Below are 15,316 nucleotides of genomic sequence, written 5' to 3'. Positions count from 1 at the left end.
ATGTAAACAAGTGTGATTCATTTCAAATCGAATCGAATGATTAGGATTCACCAAAAAAATAAAATCGATCAATTTTGGACATTGGACATTGGACATTGTCAAGTGAGAAAATGAAAAATCGCGATAAAGCCAATTTTCAAAAAATTCGTGAAAATCGAATGTTTGGCCCATTTTTTCCATGCTGCCATCTTTTGACCGTTTTGGATCCAAAAAAAAAAAATGTTTTCCATGTTTTTGCTTTTGTTTTTGGTGAGCTCATCTTTTCCTTCCAACTTGAGTTCAATGTTTGTAAATATAAAATTCATTTTGGGTTCAAATTATCATCTGGTTTTCTGTTTTTTTTTTGTTTGATTCAACCATTTTCGCGGTTTCAATTTTGTTCAATTTTTTCATCCATTTTTTTGAAATGATTTAAAAGATTTTTTCGTTTGTTTGTTTGTATCGATAACCACCGAGAATCACAAATGGAACTTGAATGAATTCTTAATGAATCAAAACCGAACGAAAAAAAACTGAAAACAAAACAAAACAATCAAAAATGAATTGCCAGAAATTGTTTCAGGATTTTAATTCCAGGTAAATGTCCATTATAAGCATATTCTTGTCATTTCGAACATTTCATTGATTTCTTTTCTTGCTTTACAGTAAATTTGTCGTCTATACATCATTGTTAATATTTTCAATATTATTTGCACTGCGTTTAGATCAAACAATTATGATCTCATGGTGGTTAATATTCACACCATTATGGATATGGAAATTTTTAGTTATTTTCGGTGCATTAATTGGTATTATTGTTTGGATTTTCAATCCAGAATATCGTCTATCCGAATCATCATATACTCATTTTAAATCAATGTTAATCAGTCTTTCATTACAATTATTATTATTAATGTTTGAATTATTAGTTTGTGATAAATTAGAATCGGATCGTCATTTTTGGACATTAACATTTATACCATTAATATCAATATCATTATTATCGGTTGCCGTATCAATTTGGTCATTAAAAAATGAACGTGATTTTGAATTAGAATTATTCTGTTCAGTAAATATATTACAATTTATATTTATTGCATTACGTTTGGATCGTTTTATTATTTGGTCATGGGTTGTTGTATTTGTGCCTTTATGGATTCTATTATGTTTAGCAATTATTGGCGTTCTATATGCATTAATATTTGCTGTTATATTATTTCATACACCTGAAGTATCATTAGAACAACGTAAAGCAAGTTTTTATACAGCAATTGCATACATATTGATCGTATTACCATTATTGATATTTTTCGTCCTGCTATCAAGTAAATTAGATTCAAAAGAATTTCGTATTAACAATGTTATTAACAATGGTAATGGTAATGGTGGTGGTCACTTTTATAACACCGGTCTGTTGAGTGATCCATCATCGTCATCGAATCAATATGGAACCTTTAATATGATTCATATTTATTCGCATATTCAACAACAACAACAAAATTCTGCTCAAAATACTGATGATAATCTTGTTACAATTGGTACGAATGTTGTTGATCAACTACAACAACAACCATCGACCATTGGTCAAATAAATCATCAACATCAACCATTAAAAATGACAATATCAACACAATCACCATCATTTTTTGTTACACAATATTCATTCGATATGGATTATTTTTCCATTTGTATACCATTATATTTTACATTATCAATATTGATTTGTATGTCATTCAGTTCAAAAGGTGGTAATCTATGTAAGTGTGGTTAACCTGTTTTTCCTATTCAAGTTTGTTAATTTTTCTTTTTTTTCCCCAATACAGGGTGGTTTGGAATGCGTAAAGATTTTTGTTCATTTCTCTTGATCCTATGTCCTTGTTTACGTGAATATGCAAATATTTCATATAATTTAGATGGAATTCTATCATCATCATCACCAAATTCATTGGAAATTAATAACGCTGCTGCTGCTAATAATACTGCTAACAATGTTAATGAACAACAAAATGAACGTACAAATCTAACACAATCATCAAATGGTTTAATACAGGTGAATAATCTGGATTATGATGCAACCGATTCTTCTTCTTCAGCTATGAATAATAATAAAAAGAAAAATGGAAAAAAATTTTCAAAAAAATCAACAATTACAAAACAACCAACTGAATTTATTATACCGAATCTATTACGTTTAGATATACCTGATTGATCTCATCATATCAATTATCATTATCAAAGGGGTTTTTTTATGTTTCAATAATTTTCACATCGATTCAGAGCTTGTACAAAGTGAAAAAAATGTGTATGGTGTGTGTGGAGTTTTGCATTCAAAAAAAAAAAAAAAATGCAAAAATCATGAATGTAAATAGTAGTTGTTGTTTTTCTCTTATTCTTTTCTTTTGTTTTTCAATTTTATTTTGCATGAAAAAAAACATTTGACTGAAATAAACACAAGAATGTTTTGAAAACTCCTGTTTTTCGTGTTGTTTAATCAATACCAGTATCACCTTCAACAGTTTCCTGTAACATAAGAACATGTAGTTCAGATTTTGGTGTACTGTTAACCAATTGATCGATTGAACGATAATTTCCAGGATCTGTTGTGAAAATCTTTTGGAAATAAAAAAAAATCTTTCAGTGAAATAATTTTGGAAGAGAAAAAAAAGAAAACTTACCATTTCGATAATACCATCATCCAAATGATTTTCTTCTTCCAAATTACAAATAAATTCTTTCATTTTGGATTTATTTTTTTTATTTGTTAAAACTCTTAATTTCATTTGTGCACGTTCAATTTGAATAACTTTTTTCAGTTGTGGTATTATTTCCAATGCCTGTTGTTTTGATGTACGATTTGGTTTAACCGATACATGTATTTGACGCATCGATTTTTCAATCATACCAACTGGATATGGTCGTTTTGTTTCCGGATTTACACATTTATCCGCAATAATTGTAGCAATATCTTTGAATGTTGATTCCAATTGATGATGACGTTCTTTTTCGCTTATTTGTAATTCACCTTTATTTAAAATTTCCAAACAACATTTCAAATGATCATCAGTTTGAAAACATTTCAGTAGATCTTCTTTTTTTGCAACTTGTCCTTTGGAAACATTTACAAATACAACCGGTGTTTGTAAAACTTCATCAATATCTTTTTCGCTGTTTTAAAAAAAAGAACAAATTAATTATTTTACAAAACAGAAAATAATTTGAAAAATAATTACATTTTATCACGATAAGAAACGACTTTATTTTTATAGCAAGCAATTTCAAAACGTTGACCACATTTTTTCATTCGAACAATGGCTACATTCGTTAGCCGTTGTTGATTTGTAGGTGTTTTAATCATTTGTTTGCTGCTTAAGTTTTTCAAATTTTCCAAAGTAAAAATTCTTCAAATTCAATTCAAATTGTCAAAATGATCATTGGCAATGAATGAATGATGACGATGTTGAAATTCACCAAAATCTTTTTTTTCACTTAAAAAAAACGAGCGTGGAAAATTTCCATAAACATTGAACGAAAATCATCGGTATCGTCATTTATGAATGAATGTTTGTTATTGAAACAAAAAACAAAAACAACAAAAATTTCTTCTGACGGTTATTTTTTTTTATTATTGATTGTTTCGTCGTAATTTCTTTTTCTGATTTTCTAATTTTGTTTTTTTTGTTTGTGTTTTTTTGTTTTGCAAGCCAACAATAACAGCTGCTGTGTTTATGATAATTTACTTATTTAGTGAGGTTATTCAGTTGAAAAGAAATCCGTAATAATTAATCTTGGGAAAACACAAGCAAAAAATGACTTTAGATGAATCAGGTTTGAATGTTTTTTTTTGTTTTTTCGTTTTTGAATTTTCTAATTTTTCCCATTCCGTTAAATAGATAAACAAACATCAGATAATGGTGTAAATAATACACAGGAAAATGTTGATGGCGAAGAAGAAAATATTTCGAAATCAAATCCATCAACTACCACCACCACCCCAGATGTTATACAACAGGAAGAATCAATGCAATGGACTAGTAGTACGATACGAAATGATTCAACCGATGATCTTTTAAATAATAATAATAATAATAATAATAACAAAGCAGCTATAAAAAGAACATTTGATCAGATTTCTGATGGTTCAACATCATCTCCATCACAATGTTTATCAGTGAACGAAGAATCGAACAATAATGATGATAATAAAGTAATAGAAATGAACGATGAAGAAACAATGAATATTATCGATCTGAGTGGCCAGAATACTGTTGATAATGAGGATGATAGTAGTAATTCAAAAGAACAACAAACATTGAAAAAACAAGAAAAAGAACCTGTTACATTTAAAGTTGTTTATGCAAAAGAAATATTTGATATTACACAAGATTTGAATGATACAATTTCGATATTGAAAAATCATCTACAAAAACTTACCTCAGTCAATCATAATTCACAAAAACTTTGTTATAAAGGAAATTTATCCGATACGAAAACATTAAAAGAATGTGGTATAAAAAATGGTGTTAAAGTTATGATGATTGGTTCGAAAGCAACAGATATTTTGGCTGTATCATCCGTAACAAAAGATTCAATTGTAAAAGAAATTAAAGAACCTGTTCCAACTAAAGAACCATTATGTCAGCAAAAGGTTTGTTTGTTTGGTGGTGTGTTTGAGATTTGTTTAAAACTTTTTGTTGTTTTTGTTTTTTAGCAACATAAAAATATTATCGATAAAGGATTACCTGAACAGGTTATGTCCGGTTGGATTGGTGAAGATTGTCCATTACCATTGGAACCATTAACAGGAATGTTAAATAAATTTGGCAATAAAGTTCGTATGACATTCAAATTGGAACAGGATGAAGTTTGGATATCAACCAAAGAACGAACACAAAAAATTCAGATGACTCAAATAAAATCTGTGATTAGTGAACCAATTTTAGATCATCAACAATATCATATTATGGCCTTACAAATTGGTACAACTGAAGGTTCAAAAATTTGGTTGTATTGGGTACCGGCACAATATGTTCGAGCAATTAAAACAGTTATATTGAATAGTTGAACAAAAAAATGACAGAAAAATCATGCAATCATCGTCGGGAAAAGAAATTATACCTGGAAACAAACAAACAAAGAATATTTATTGTTTTATCAATGAACAAAATTGAATAAAATAAAAATTTTTTAAATGAAAATTTTTTTTTGTAATTTTATTTTATTTTGGGAACTTCACTACCGCTATAAACATCATGATGAATGAATGAAAAAGAAAAAAACAAAAACGAGAAAATCAAACAGAAAAACAAAACAAAAAAAACTAGAAAAAATGAAAACAAAATTGATTAATTAAATTTAATTTTTTTTAAGAAAAAAAGTGAGAGAAACAAAACAAAATTCCTATTACGTCGTTTTTTGTGGTTGTTGTTTATTGTGATACGATGATTTTCAAAGTGAAAGTTTTTCAAATAATTTTCTTAATCTTTCCTGTCCAGGTTGTCCTAACATTTGTCCAAAACCTTTTTCCGATGATCCACTTGTACGTGCATCATTTGAATCTTTTCCACCAACTTTGTATGAGATCTTTGTAAAAGAGTAAAAGTTAAATAAGGGTTAAGGAATTTAAGTTTGAAAGAATTTTACCTTAAAATTATATGGTTGAATATCCGGATAACTTGTATCAAATACATTATCCAATTCAGATTCGGAAGGCATTGTAGGTAGAAAGGCATTCGGTTGATTTACAATCGATACAATCGATGATATTTTATCAAATAATTGATCTTCAATGCTTGTTTTATTGAAAATTGATTCATTTAAGCCATCTAAACATTTTTAGGAAATAAAAAATTTAATCAACTAACAAATCAAACAATCAATCAATTGAGCATACCTTTTAAACAATTAATTTTCAATGTCCAAACATCCCAAATTAATGTATCCAATACAAATAAACGATTATTACTTTTCAATAGAAATTCTAAACTAATGCTACCAGTTGCTGTTGATGTTGTTGTTGTTGTTGAATATAATGATGATAATGAATGTCTTTGTGTTTTTTTATTATGATGATGTTGTTGATGTGAATGTTGCTGGTGATGATGATGTTTAGAATTTTCTCCGGAAATATCTAAATTATTGAATAATGCAGATGATGGTCGATGATGACCAGTGGTGGTTGTTTGATTGACAGCTGAAGCAGCAGAATTGGTAGCATTAATAATATTGGCAGAATTTGAATATTGATTATTTAATGCCCGTAATTCATCAACAAATCTTTTAATTTGATTATTAACATTTTTTGTTAGCTCAATTGATGCAACACGTATATAGGTAAAATCAATAAAATCACAGACAACTTCTTCAAAACCTAATGTACCAATTGAATAGGAATTTTCTTGATTATATTGAAACTAAATGAACAAAAACAAAAACAAAACATTAAATTTTTTCTATCATTTTTCATCTCACAAACAAACAAACCTTTCCAAAACATCGATTAAAAATCACAGAATGAAAAATGGCTGATACAATTTCATGGATACGTTTACCTAGGCAAGTCTTTTGTTGAAATAAACAAACAAAAAAAACATTCGAAATCAAAATCAGAAGGGAAAAGAATTAGCAAGAAAATTCACTTACAAATTCAAATGATGTAGAATGTGCATTCATCGTTCGAGAGAGAGATAGGAGAGAAGAGGGTTAATTGAAGACAAACAAACAAAACGTTGAAAAAAAATTTTAACACAACCAAAATGGAATCAGTGCAATTTTTCAATCGATAATTTTGAGAATTTTTTGGAAATTCTTTTCGATGAACGAGAAAAACCAAATGATCGAAATGAAGAAGAAAAAAACACAAAAACTACTATCAACACCACCATGCGAGAACATCACGCGTTTCAATTTTTGTTTTTGTTGTTTTTTTTTGTTTGTTGTTGTTGCTGTTCGCTCTTATTCATTTGATTTTTCTCTTTTAAAACTACCACCAAACATCTATATAAATTTAATGGAGAAAACTCTATATAGCGTTGGTTGTATGCGTTGTTTGGAAGAGAAGAGAAATTGAAATTTGCATTTGGATACTCGATGATGATGACTTTCTTTTCTTTTGATGATGATCAAAAAGATGCTAAATCGATCCAAACGATACTTTTGCTGTTTAAATAGACGTGGAACGAAAATTAAAAAAAAACATTCGATTTTTGATTTTTTCAATTTTTTTTTTGGATTTCGTAAAACAAATTGATTGATTGATTGATGATTGGCAAGGGGAAATTAGAAATCAAAAATTAGAATTTAGAGCAAAAAACAGTAAACATTTTTCTGAAAATAAATGTAATGTATCTAGCGTGTTCCAAACGGCTATCAATGAGAATTTTCATTCAAAGCAACAAATGAAACATAGCGAAAGATACATTTTTTGTTTGTTAATTTTGCAGATTTAGGGAACGCCAAACATTGTCAGGAAATTTGTAGAACAATTTTGGAGCTGTAATCTGCCTTTGGTTGGTTAATTTGGGTTTTTTTTCGGGAAATAATTTTTTTTCACACTAAAAAACACAGGTATCAGGATTCGAACCATGGACGCGACTATTGTCACAAACATTCGAAAGCTATTTCGACATAAACCAACCCAATGTTTATCTTGTTTGACTAAATTGGTAAAATCTCATTATAATTATAATGATTCGATTAACTAAATTAAATCAAATTTTCGTTTAATTTTCGAATTTTGGTTTGTTGAATTTTCATTATAAAACATTTTTGATTCTGAAATGATTTTCGGCTGTTAATTTTTTCTATTTTCGTTTTTCGTTTGTCGTGTTTTCGCACAGAGAAGAATCGTATCAATCAATCAATCAATTGATCAATCAGAAAAAAAATGTCGAAAGAAAATGTACCAAAAACAACAACAATGACAAATAAAAAAATTGATGAAACACCAAACTATGAATTGGAAGATTTTATTATAAAAAAACAACAAGATCGATCATTTAGTTTTGTTACTAAACGTCCAATACGTATATCAAATGCATCAACATTGATATTAGATTCACCAATGAATTCGGATGTACAAACATCAATGTCATCAACAGCATCATCATTATCAACACCTGAACAACAACAACAACAACAATCATCATTACGAAAAGGTTCAGAATTTTGGTCAAGTCCAGAACGTTTTGATGATGATTTAGGTTATCAACCATTAAAAGGTATGTTATCAACATTATTATTATCATCATCAAAAAGTAAAACTAGATCAAGATCAATTCCACAACAACAACAACAACAGCAACAAAAATCTCAACAACCACTATCACCAACAATAATGCATCAAGATGATAATCAATCAAGATTACCAACACATCGTATGCGTATATCGGAAGCACCAACATTAATATTGAGTGATTTTTCGAATAATAGTGATAGTAGTAGTGATAGTAGTCCATCACTATCGCCACCATCACAATCACAATCGAAACAGCAACCATCACCATCGAATTCTGAACCATTATTAACGATAAAATATCAAAGAAAAATTTGGCATCCATCAATGGAATTTGAATCAACATCAGTATCATCATTACCATTGGGCGATGATGAAAAAATTAATGGTAAAATACCACAACCATCGAAACAAGATGATAATCTGAGAAAATCTTCACCATCAACCTCGAAACAACAACAACAACAACTCGATGATATAAATTCGAAAAAAACTGAAAAAATTTCCATAAAAATTCAAATTTATGAACATGATCGTTTGTTAAGAGAAAAAATGTTAAAAAATGATGCTGAATTTGATTCAACAAGACAACGTGAAGAAGATGAAATGATGAAATTACAACAACAAAAATCATCAACATCATCAACATCATCATCATCAGAATCAGAATTTTTAGGAAAATCAAGTAATCCAATAACAAGTGTGGATGGTTCATTACGACATAAATCATTTGCACCAAATCGTCGTGTAAAATCAAATGATGAATTGAAAACAGCAGCAGCAATATCAACCGAAACATTAAAATCAAAGAATAGAAAAAAATCTAAAAAAAGAACAAATCAACCAAAAAGAAGTTTAATATTTAAAAGTTTACAAGATATTGATCAATTGGATGATGATTATGATCCGGAACATGGTTTACGACAATTAGCATCATTTGAAACTGATAGTGAAACAGCTGAAAGAAAAAATGAATTATTAAAACATTTAGCTAGTTATGAACAACAACATTCATTTACTGGTGGTGGTCGTCGTAGAAGAATCGATCGTATATCATCATCCGAAGAATATGAAAATGAAATGAGAGCAAATTTATTACCAACAATAAGGCCAACAACAAAAACACCACCACTACCATCACCAACAATAACAGATATGGAAAAATTGGAAAAAATTATTAATGAATTTAATTTACAATTTAAATTATCAAAAGTAAGAAATTTATCTTCTGTAAAAAATGAACCAAAAATGATACAAGTAGAAAAACATGATAAAAATTGGTTTCGTAAACAACAAATGGATGATTTTAAAAAAAGTTGTAGTAGTGGTAGTGGTATTTTGAGATCTGATAGTGGTAGTGGTATTAGAAGATCTGATAGTAGTAGTGGTAGTAGTAGAAAAAGATTAAGTGTACCAAAAATTCGATCACCAACAGATCGAAGACATAAATCGATTGGTAAAAGTGTTGATCAACAACAACAGCAGCAACGACGGCGAAGATCGCCACCGATATCACTACCGCCGCCAATGTCACCATCATCAGCATCGACATCGGAATCATCAGCATCGACATCGGCATCATCAGCATCGACATCGCTGCCACCAAGACCATCATCATCGAAATCGAAATCAAAATCGAAATTACCACAACCAAAACAAGTACCATCGTCATCCGAATCAGAATCCGAATCCGATTCATCATCATCATCATCGATATCGATAACACCACGAACATCCGAATCAGAATCAGCATCGATATCACCATCAACATCATCATTATCATCAGGATCATCATCAGCAGCAGGATCGCCATTACCACCACTAAAAGCACCGTCCGCATCATCATTGGATCGACAAAAAAGTACGGGAAAAATACCAAAACAGATTTCCAAACAACAACAACAAACAAAACGAAAAAGAAGGAAAAAATATCATGGACCATTAATGAGACGTTTATCAATACCAAATCGTCAATTAAGAAGATTTATACATAAAATGTTTCATACAATTATTAATCATAATGAAAATAATAATATTATTATTAATCAACCAAAAATGATGATCACTAGGGATGCAATTGAAATATTGAATTCAATGGCAAAAGAACTTATACGTAAATATGCTGAATATGCTGATCAATTAATACTGTATAGTGGCCGTAGGAAAATGGATCGTTGGGTATCATTTTCAACAATAAAAATGTTTTTATCACCAACATTAAATCATACAACAAAAGAATCAATAATACAAATTATTAATGATTATGGTTATTATCAAGATTTAAATGATCGTAGTGAAATAAAACATAAATCACAAATCACAGAACAACAATCGCAATCACAATCGCAATCGCAACAACCTGGACCATCAACATCATCATTAGCATCGTCATCAACATCAAAGTCAAACATTCCAAGTTCAAAACAACAACCATAATGATGATAATCAAATTACAAATTTTTTTTTTGTTAAAAATTTTTCGCGCCAATAAATTTGAAATTTTCAAAAAAAAACTATGTAACGTTTATTATGAACGGTTCAAAAAGAAGTATTTGTTATTAAGAAATCATATGACAATCAGCAATGAGCATCATTTTTCGAGAATAAAATTGAATTTTTTTTGTTTTGTTTTTGTTTTTAAATTTACCGTTTAAAATATTGATTATGGCATCGACGACCACCACCACATCATCAGCAGAATTGATACCAGAAAACATTGAAAATGATGATGCAACAAAAACAGCAGAGCCAGCAGCAGTCGATGAACAACCCGAATCACTAAATGTCATTGAAAATCCGGATCAGAATCATCAGAATGATGAAACATTACCGGTAAGAATATTTTCAATGTTTTCGGTGGTATTTTTATCTTTGCTTTTAACCTAATGATCATCCATCAGTCCAAACAGTTATCTGTTGATCCCGAACAATCATCGAAAACTGAAGATTCCTCATCGTCGTCTTCATCGTCATCTTCATCGTCATCATCATCGTCATCAACGGCCACAGATTCATCATCATCATCAAGGCAACAACAACAACCAGCTACTAAATCTTATCTACATTCACCATCTGTATCGCCTTCATCCATTGTTGATAAATCAATAATAAATGTTCAAACAATTCAAAATCAATCACCGATTTCATCGATCAATAGTAGTAGTGTTGGTGGTAATAATAATCGAAAAAATACAATGGCCTGTGAAATGTGTAATAATTATGAAATACAACTACAAGATATACAATATCGTGAAGCAGTTTTAAATTTAAAAATTGTACAATATGAAAAAATACAAAAACAATTAAAAGATGATTTGAAAAAAGAACAAACATTCCGTACGGAATTGGAAGAAAAATATATTGATGAAACAAAATGTTTTGAAAATAATATTAAAGAATTAAGCACACAGGTAGATTATGGTCGTCAAAATGTTGAAAAAATGATTATAAAATTTAATAAAATGGAAAAACGTGCAAATGATTTAGTTGCGGATTTGATCGGTCAGATTGAATTATTGAAAAAAGAAATTCAACGTTTAGCAATGGATAATGAAAAATTGTTAGGTCGTCATTTAAAAAAATCACAAGAATTATCATCCGAATCAATATCATTACCCGAAGATCAAGAATCATTACAATTTTATTGTTTACAATTACGTGAAAATCTTATACAAGCAATTTATAATCGTGAACATTTAGAAGAAACATTACGTTCGGAAAATATGTTCTTAAAAGAACAATTAATTGGTGAACAACAATCCCGAGAGAATATTGAAGAAAATTTTTCACATGAAAATGAAATTCTTTCAGCAAAAGTACAAAAATTTGAATCGGAATTAATGGAAAAAAGAAAACAAAATGATGAATTACAAGTAGAATTGGATTTATTGAAAAATAATTTCAATGATTTATCATTACAATCATCAAATCGTATCAGGAAATTAGAGGAAAAAGTTAATGAATTAACAGCGATTAAGGTATGTAAAGTTTTTTTGTAAAATTTTGTAATTTTTTTTGTAAATTTTTTCCAGACAAAATCCGAAACGGATTTAGCAACATTACGTGCCAAAGTACAAAGTCTACAAATAGATCTAGATAATTCTGAACAAGTACAACGTGATTTTGTTAAATTATCACAATCATTACAAGTACAATTGGAAAAAATTAGACAATCAGATACTGAAGTTCGATGGCAACATGAAGATGATATCAGCGAATGTAATGGTTGTAAAAAATCATTTCATTCACGAAAGGAAAAGGTAAATTGTAATTTTCAAATGAAACTTTTAACCCCGTGAAACTAATTTCAATGTTATTTTTTCCCAATCAAAAACCAAACGTAGATAAATTGTTCACATTGTGGACGAATATTTTGTCATGAATGTTGTTCAAAATCGATACGTAGTGGACCTAAAATGCGTACATTTAAAGTTTGTCAAGTATGTCATACATTATTGGATAATCAAACTGCTTGTTGGTTTGTAAATGAAGCACCACAAAGTCCAACGTGAAATAACTAGCGAGAAAAAAGTCAAAACAAACCTGGAACGGAAAAAAATCCAATATCAAAGCCAGCAAACTTGTGATCATTATAATTAATCAATTAACCCTTTACTTTCATCCATGGAGAGAATTGATTGATTAATTTCAGCAACAAACAAGTTTCTAAGTCAATTTTTTTTGTTTGTTTAAAATTTTTGTTTTTTTGTTTTCTGTTTTGCATCGAATTCGATGACTAACTGGATTTCATCGTTGTTTTGTTTTCATTGTCAAACCAAGAAGAAATTGAAATGAAAAAATAAAATTATTACACCTTGGTGAGGTGTGGGTGGTTTTTGTTTTTTTTGTTTGTAAAAAAATTTTTTTTAAAGGGAAAATTTCATTCGATGAAAATGTCACCACAGTCAGTCAATCAATTATCATAGTGTGAAATGATTGATGGAAAAAAACAATCTACGTTTTTTTTTTTGTTGGCTGGATTCAATTTCATTCAAATCGAAGCAATCGATCAATCAATCAATCAATTGATTGATTGATCAAATAGGAATGTGATGATGATGCATTGATATTTGAATGTGGGGTGACAAACAAAACAAAAATGAACGGAAAAAATGAACAAAAAAACAAAAACAAACGAATGTTTAGTTATTCAAACACAGACAGACATTGATTATAGAAAGATATTTTCCTTTGATTTTTTCTCATTATCATTATAATGATGTTCGGTATCAGTATTTCTTTTTATCAGTTAGCAAATCAATCAATCAATCAATTTCGTTTATCACCATAATCAGTAACTTTTTGTTCAATATTGACGTTCAAAAGAAGCATCATTTTTTTCTGTTGATGGTAATTGAATTGATCAATCAGCTTGATGATTGATAGACCAAAGTTGCATCGATCAAATGAGCGAGAAAAAAAACATTTAACCCATTAAAATCCGTTTTTTTCTTCTTCTTTTTTCCAATTAAGAAACTTTTTTTTCCCCAGTTCAATTCATTCGCATAAAGATTTTCAATTGTGAAAAAACATTTTTTGAAAAAAAATGCATTACGAACATCCAAATGGTTATAATATCTCTCAAATGGTCATCATTTTCAATTCCATACCACATATACAATTAACCAATGAAGGCCTAATTCCATTGACAAATACAACATTTGATTATGGTCGTTTATCCTATCTAAATTCATTGCTGATTACATTCATCATACCATTGTTTGTTTTATTAATAATATTTTTCTTTTACATTTGTTATCTGTTTATATGGAGATATTTGGAATATAATTCTCGAACAACCAAATCGACAACAATATTGCAAAAACAAAAATTCAAAACACAACGACCATGTCGTTGGTTAATGATTATTTGTGGTTGTTTTACCATTGGGATTTTGATCTTTGGTTTAACCCTTATGTATCTTGGTAATTTTTTTCAAATGGTTCCCCTTTTTTGAAATTTCTAAATTTTTCTTTCGTTTTGTGTTTTTTTTATCAAGGATTCCGAGATACAGGCAATACAATTGAAGAATTTATTCAATCAAGTAATAATTCAAAACAAACATTACGTAATTGGAATGATTATCTACAAAATCAGATGAAATTAACCCTTAATTCATCAATCGAAACATCGTTATCATCGTCGCCAGAATCTACATCGCTGTCAAACAATCAACAACAATATTATCTACTGAAACGCCTTAACGAAACAATAGAATTTTATACAAATAAAACAAAAATTCAACGTATGAAATGGTCATTTCAAATATATCAATGGTTAACCTTGTCCATAATCCTTATGAATCTATTGAATATATTCCTTATGTCGGCTTATTGGTTAATATTGGCTTTGTTTGGTCATTATATTGATAACAATGATGATAATCGTTTAAAACGTTTTATATTGATTACATTTGCAATGGTTATCATACAGATTTGGATGTTTGATTCACATTTGGTCACAACGATTGCTACATCGGATTTTTGCCTCTCGGCTAAACAATCTATTGCGGATATTGTTGTAAATAAATTCCCCGAATATAATTATACAATGTCTATGGTTAGATATTATCTGGATTGTGATCTACCAAAACATCTGAATCTACAGGATCATAAAAATACCGTTGATAATTATCTTGATCAATGGGATAATTTAGAAATATTAAAATTACCAGTGGGAAAAATTCTCAAACAAAATTTTAATTTTATTGATTCTATACGTAAAAATATAAATGAAACATATCAAATTATAACTTGTGAACATATGAATGAAATTATTAACAAAGGGTTAACTGAATTTTGTCAACAACCAATCAATGGTTTTACATTATTAACATTTGGTCATTTTTTTCATTTTTTTCTTACAATTTTATTACTTTTTTTGATTACTTTTGCTTATTAAAAAATCATTATTTAAAAAAAAAATTAACCCTCCGTTAGATCATAAGGATCACAAACGAAAAAAAGTCCCAAGATTGACGATTTTCTGTTTTCAGTTTTTTGGTTTCGAGGTCAAATCAAAGTTTTGACCTCACGATCAATATGTTTATCGGATTTTTTTTTGTCGTGAACCAGATGTGTGTGTGCTTGTTTGGGTTTAAGTTCAATT

General features: G+C 29.0%; 7 protein-coding genes across 7 annotated transcripts; 5 read left to right on the top strand and 2 right to left on the bottom strand.

The window, feature by feature from the left end:
• Positions 1-272: 272 nt before the first annotated feature.
• On the top strand, positions 273-2,332 carry LOC113796410 (transmembrane protein 185B). The gene is made up of 3 exons (XM_075822252.1): positions 273-576; positions 646-1,736; positions 1,803-2,332. Exons 1-3 carry the CDS (start codon positions 539-541, stop codon positions 2,186-2,188), a joined length of 1,515 nt encoding a protein of 504 aa, XP_075678367.1. The 5' UTR covers positions 273-538; the 3' UTR covers positions 2,189-2,332.
• A 120-nt stretch (positions 2,333-2,452) lies between these two features.
• On the bottom strand, positions 2,453-3,481 carry Sbds (SBDS ribosome maturation factor). The gene is made up of 3 exons (XM_027346693.2): positions 3,210-3,481; positions 2,655-3,144; positions 2,453-2,589 (listed from the first exon to the last, which is right to left on the bottom strand). The coding sequence occupies exons 1-3, from the start codon at positions 3,332-3,334 to the stop codon at positions 2,467-2,469; spliced, it is 738 nt and encodes a 245-aa protein (XP_027202494.1). The 5' UTR covers positions 3,335-3,481; the 3' UTR covers positions 2,453-2,466.
• Positions 3,482-3,571: 90 nt separating this feature from the next.
• LOC113796413 (ubiquitin domain-containing protein UBFD1-like) lies at positions 3,572-5,174 on the top strand. Its single transcript, XM_027346684.2, has 3 exons — positions 3,572-3,804; positions 3,870-4,624; positions 4,688-5,174. Exons 1-3 carry the CDS (start codon positions 3,786-3,788, stop codon positions 5,039-5,041), a joined length of 1,128 nt encoding a protein of 375 aa, XP_027202485.1. The 5' UTR covers positions 3,572-3,785; the 3' UTR covers positions 5,042-5,174.
• A 132-nt stretch (positions 5,175-5,306) lies between these two features.
• Atg101 (autophagy-related protein 101) lies at positions 5,307-7,134 on the bottom strand. Its single transcript, XM_027346689.2, has 5 exons — positions 6,619-7,134; positions 6,460-6,537; positions 5,870-6,389; positions 5,620-5,801; positions 5,307-5,559 (listed from the first exon to the last, which is right to left on the bottom strand). The coding sequence occupies exons 1-5, from the start codon at positions 6,646-6,648 to the stop codon at positions 5,425-5,427; spliced, it is 945 nt and encodes a 314-aa protein (XP_027202490.1). The 5' UTR covers positions 6,649-7,134; the 3' UTR covers positions 5,307-5,424.
• Positions 7,135-7,699: 565 nt separating this feature from the next.
• LOC113796408 (uncharacterized) lies at positions 7,700-10,674 on the top strand. Its single transcript, XM_027346680.2, has 2 exons — positions 7,700-7,714; positions 7,815-10,674. The coding sequence occupies exon 2, from the start codon at positions 7,862-7,864 to the stop codon at positions 10,643-10,645; it is 2,784 nt and encodes a 927-aa protein (XP_027202481.2). The 5' UTR covers positions 7,700-7,714; positions 7,815-7,861; the 3' UTR covers positions 10,646-10,674.
• A 95-nt stretch (positions 10,675-10,769) lies between these two features.
• Positions 10,770-13,050, top strand: LOC142645621 (rab GTPase-binding effector protein 1-like). The gene is made up of 4 exons (XM_075822250.1): positions 10,770-11,041; positions 11,110-12,186; positions 12,241-12,468; positions 12,553-13,050. Exons 1-4 carry the CDS (start codon positions 10,874-10,876, stop codon positions 12,718-12,720), a joined length of 1,641 nt encoding a protein of 546 aa, XP_075678365.1. The 5' UTR covers positions 10,770-10,873; the 3' UTR covers positions 12,721-13,050.
• Positions 13,051-13,427: 377 nt separating this feature from the next.
• LOC113796450 (uncharacterized) lies at positions 13,428-15,125 on the top strand. The gene is made up of 2 exons (XM_027346725.2): positions 13,428-14,133; positions 14,208-15,125. The coding sequence occupies exons 1-2, from the start codon at positions 13,755-13,757 to the stop codon at positions 15,107-15,109; spliced, it is 1,281 nt and encodes a 426-aa protein (XP_027202526.2). The 5' UTR covers positions 13,428-13,754; the 3' UTR covers positions 15,110-15,125.
• The last annotated feature ends 191 nt before the right edge of the window (positions 15,126-15,316 follow it).

This window comes from Dermatophagoides pteronyssinus, unplaced genomic scaffold (genome assembly GCF_027571235.1).
Source record: "Dermatophagoides pteronyssinus isolate colony J.1.1.1.1 unplaced genomic scaffold, Derpt_VIB-CSIC_2022.12 sq0016, whole genome shotgun sequence".
NCBI classification, from domain to species: Eukaryota; Metazoa; Arthropoda; class Arachnida; order Sarcoptiformes; family Pyroglyphidae; genus Dermatophagoides; species Dermatophagoides pteronyssinus.
The sequence above is the reverse complement of the archived record's forward strand: the minus strand, read 5'-3'. Positions and strand labels throughout refer to the sequence as shown.

Coding starts and splice junctions, on each gene's coding strand:
- LOC142645621 (XM_075822250.1), top strand. CDS start 10,874: ATGGCATCGACGACCACCACCACATCATCAGCAGAATTGATACCAGAA. Junction 11,042..11,109: donor AGAATGATGAAACATTACCG/GTAAGAATATTT, acceptor ATCATCCATCAG/TCCAAACAGTTATCTGTTGA. Junction 12,187..12,240: donor ATGAATTAACAGCGATTAAG/GTATGTAAAGTT, acceptor AATTTTTTCCAG/ACAAAATCCGAAACGGATTT.
- LOC113796410 (XM_075822252.1), top strand. CDS start 539: ATGAATTGCCAGAAATTGTTTCAGGATTTTAATTCCAG. Junction 577..645: donor TTTCAGGATTTTAATTCCAG/GTAAATGTCCAT, acceptor CTTGCTTTACAG/TAAATTTGTCGTCTATACAT. Junction 1,737..1,802: donor TTCAAAAGGTGGTAATCTAT/GTAAGTGTGGTT, acceptor TCCCCAATACAG/GGTGGTTTGGAATGCGTAAA.
- LOC113796408 (XM_027346680.2), top strand. CDS start 7,862: ATGTCGAAAGAAAATGTACCAAAAACAACAACAATGACAAATAAAAAA.
- Atg101 (XM_027346689.2), bottom strand. CDS start 6,648: ATGAATGCACATTCTACATCATTTGAATTT. Junction 6,538..6,618: donor ATTCTACATCATTTGAATTT/GTAAGTGAATTT, acceptor TTTCAACAAAAG/ACTTGCCTAGGTAAACGTAT. Junction 6,390..6,459: donor TTAATCGATGTTTTGGAAAG/GTTTGTTTGTTT, acceptor TTGTTCATTTAG/TTTCAATATAATCAAGAAAA.
- LOC113796413 (XM_027346684.2), top strand. Junction 4,625..4,687: donor AACCATTATGTCAGCAAAAG/GTTTGTTTGTTT, acceptor TTTGTTTTTTAG/CAACATAAAAATATTATCGA.
- Sbds (XM_027346693.2), bottom strand. CDS start 3,334: ATGATTAAAACACCTACAAATCAACAACGGCTAACGAATGTAGCCATT. Junction 3,145..3,209: donor GTTTCTTATCGTGATAAAAT/GTAATTATTTTT, acceptor TTTTTAAAACAG/CGAAAAAGATATTGATGAAG. Junction 2,590..2,654: donor ATGATGGTATTATCGAAATG/GTAAGTTTTCTT, acceptor TATTTCCAAAAG/ATTTTCACAACAGATCCTGG.
- LOC113796450 (XM_027346725.2), top strand. CDS start 13,755: ATGCATTACGAACATCCAAATGGTTATAATATCTCTCAAATGGTCATC. Junction 14,134..14,207: donor TTTAACCCTTATGTATCTTG/GTAATTTTTTTC, acceptor TTTTTTATCAAG/GATTCCGAGATACAGGCAAT.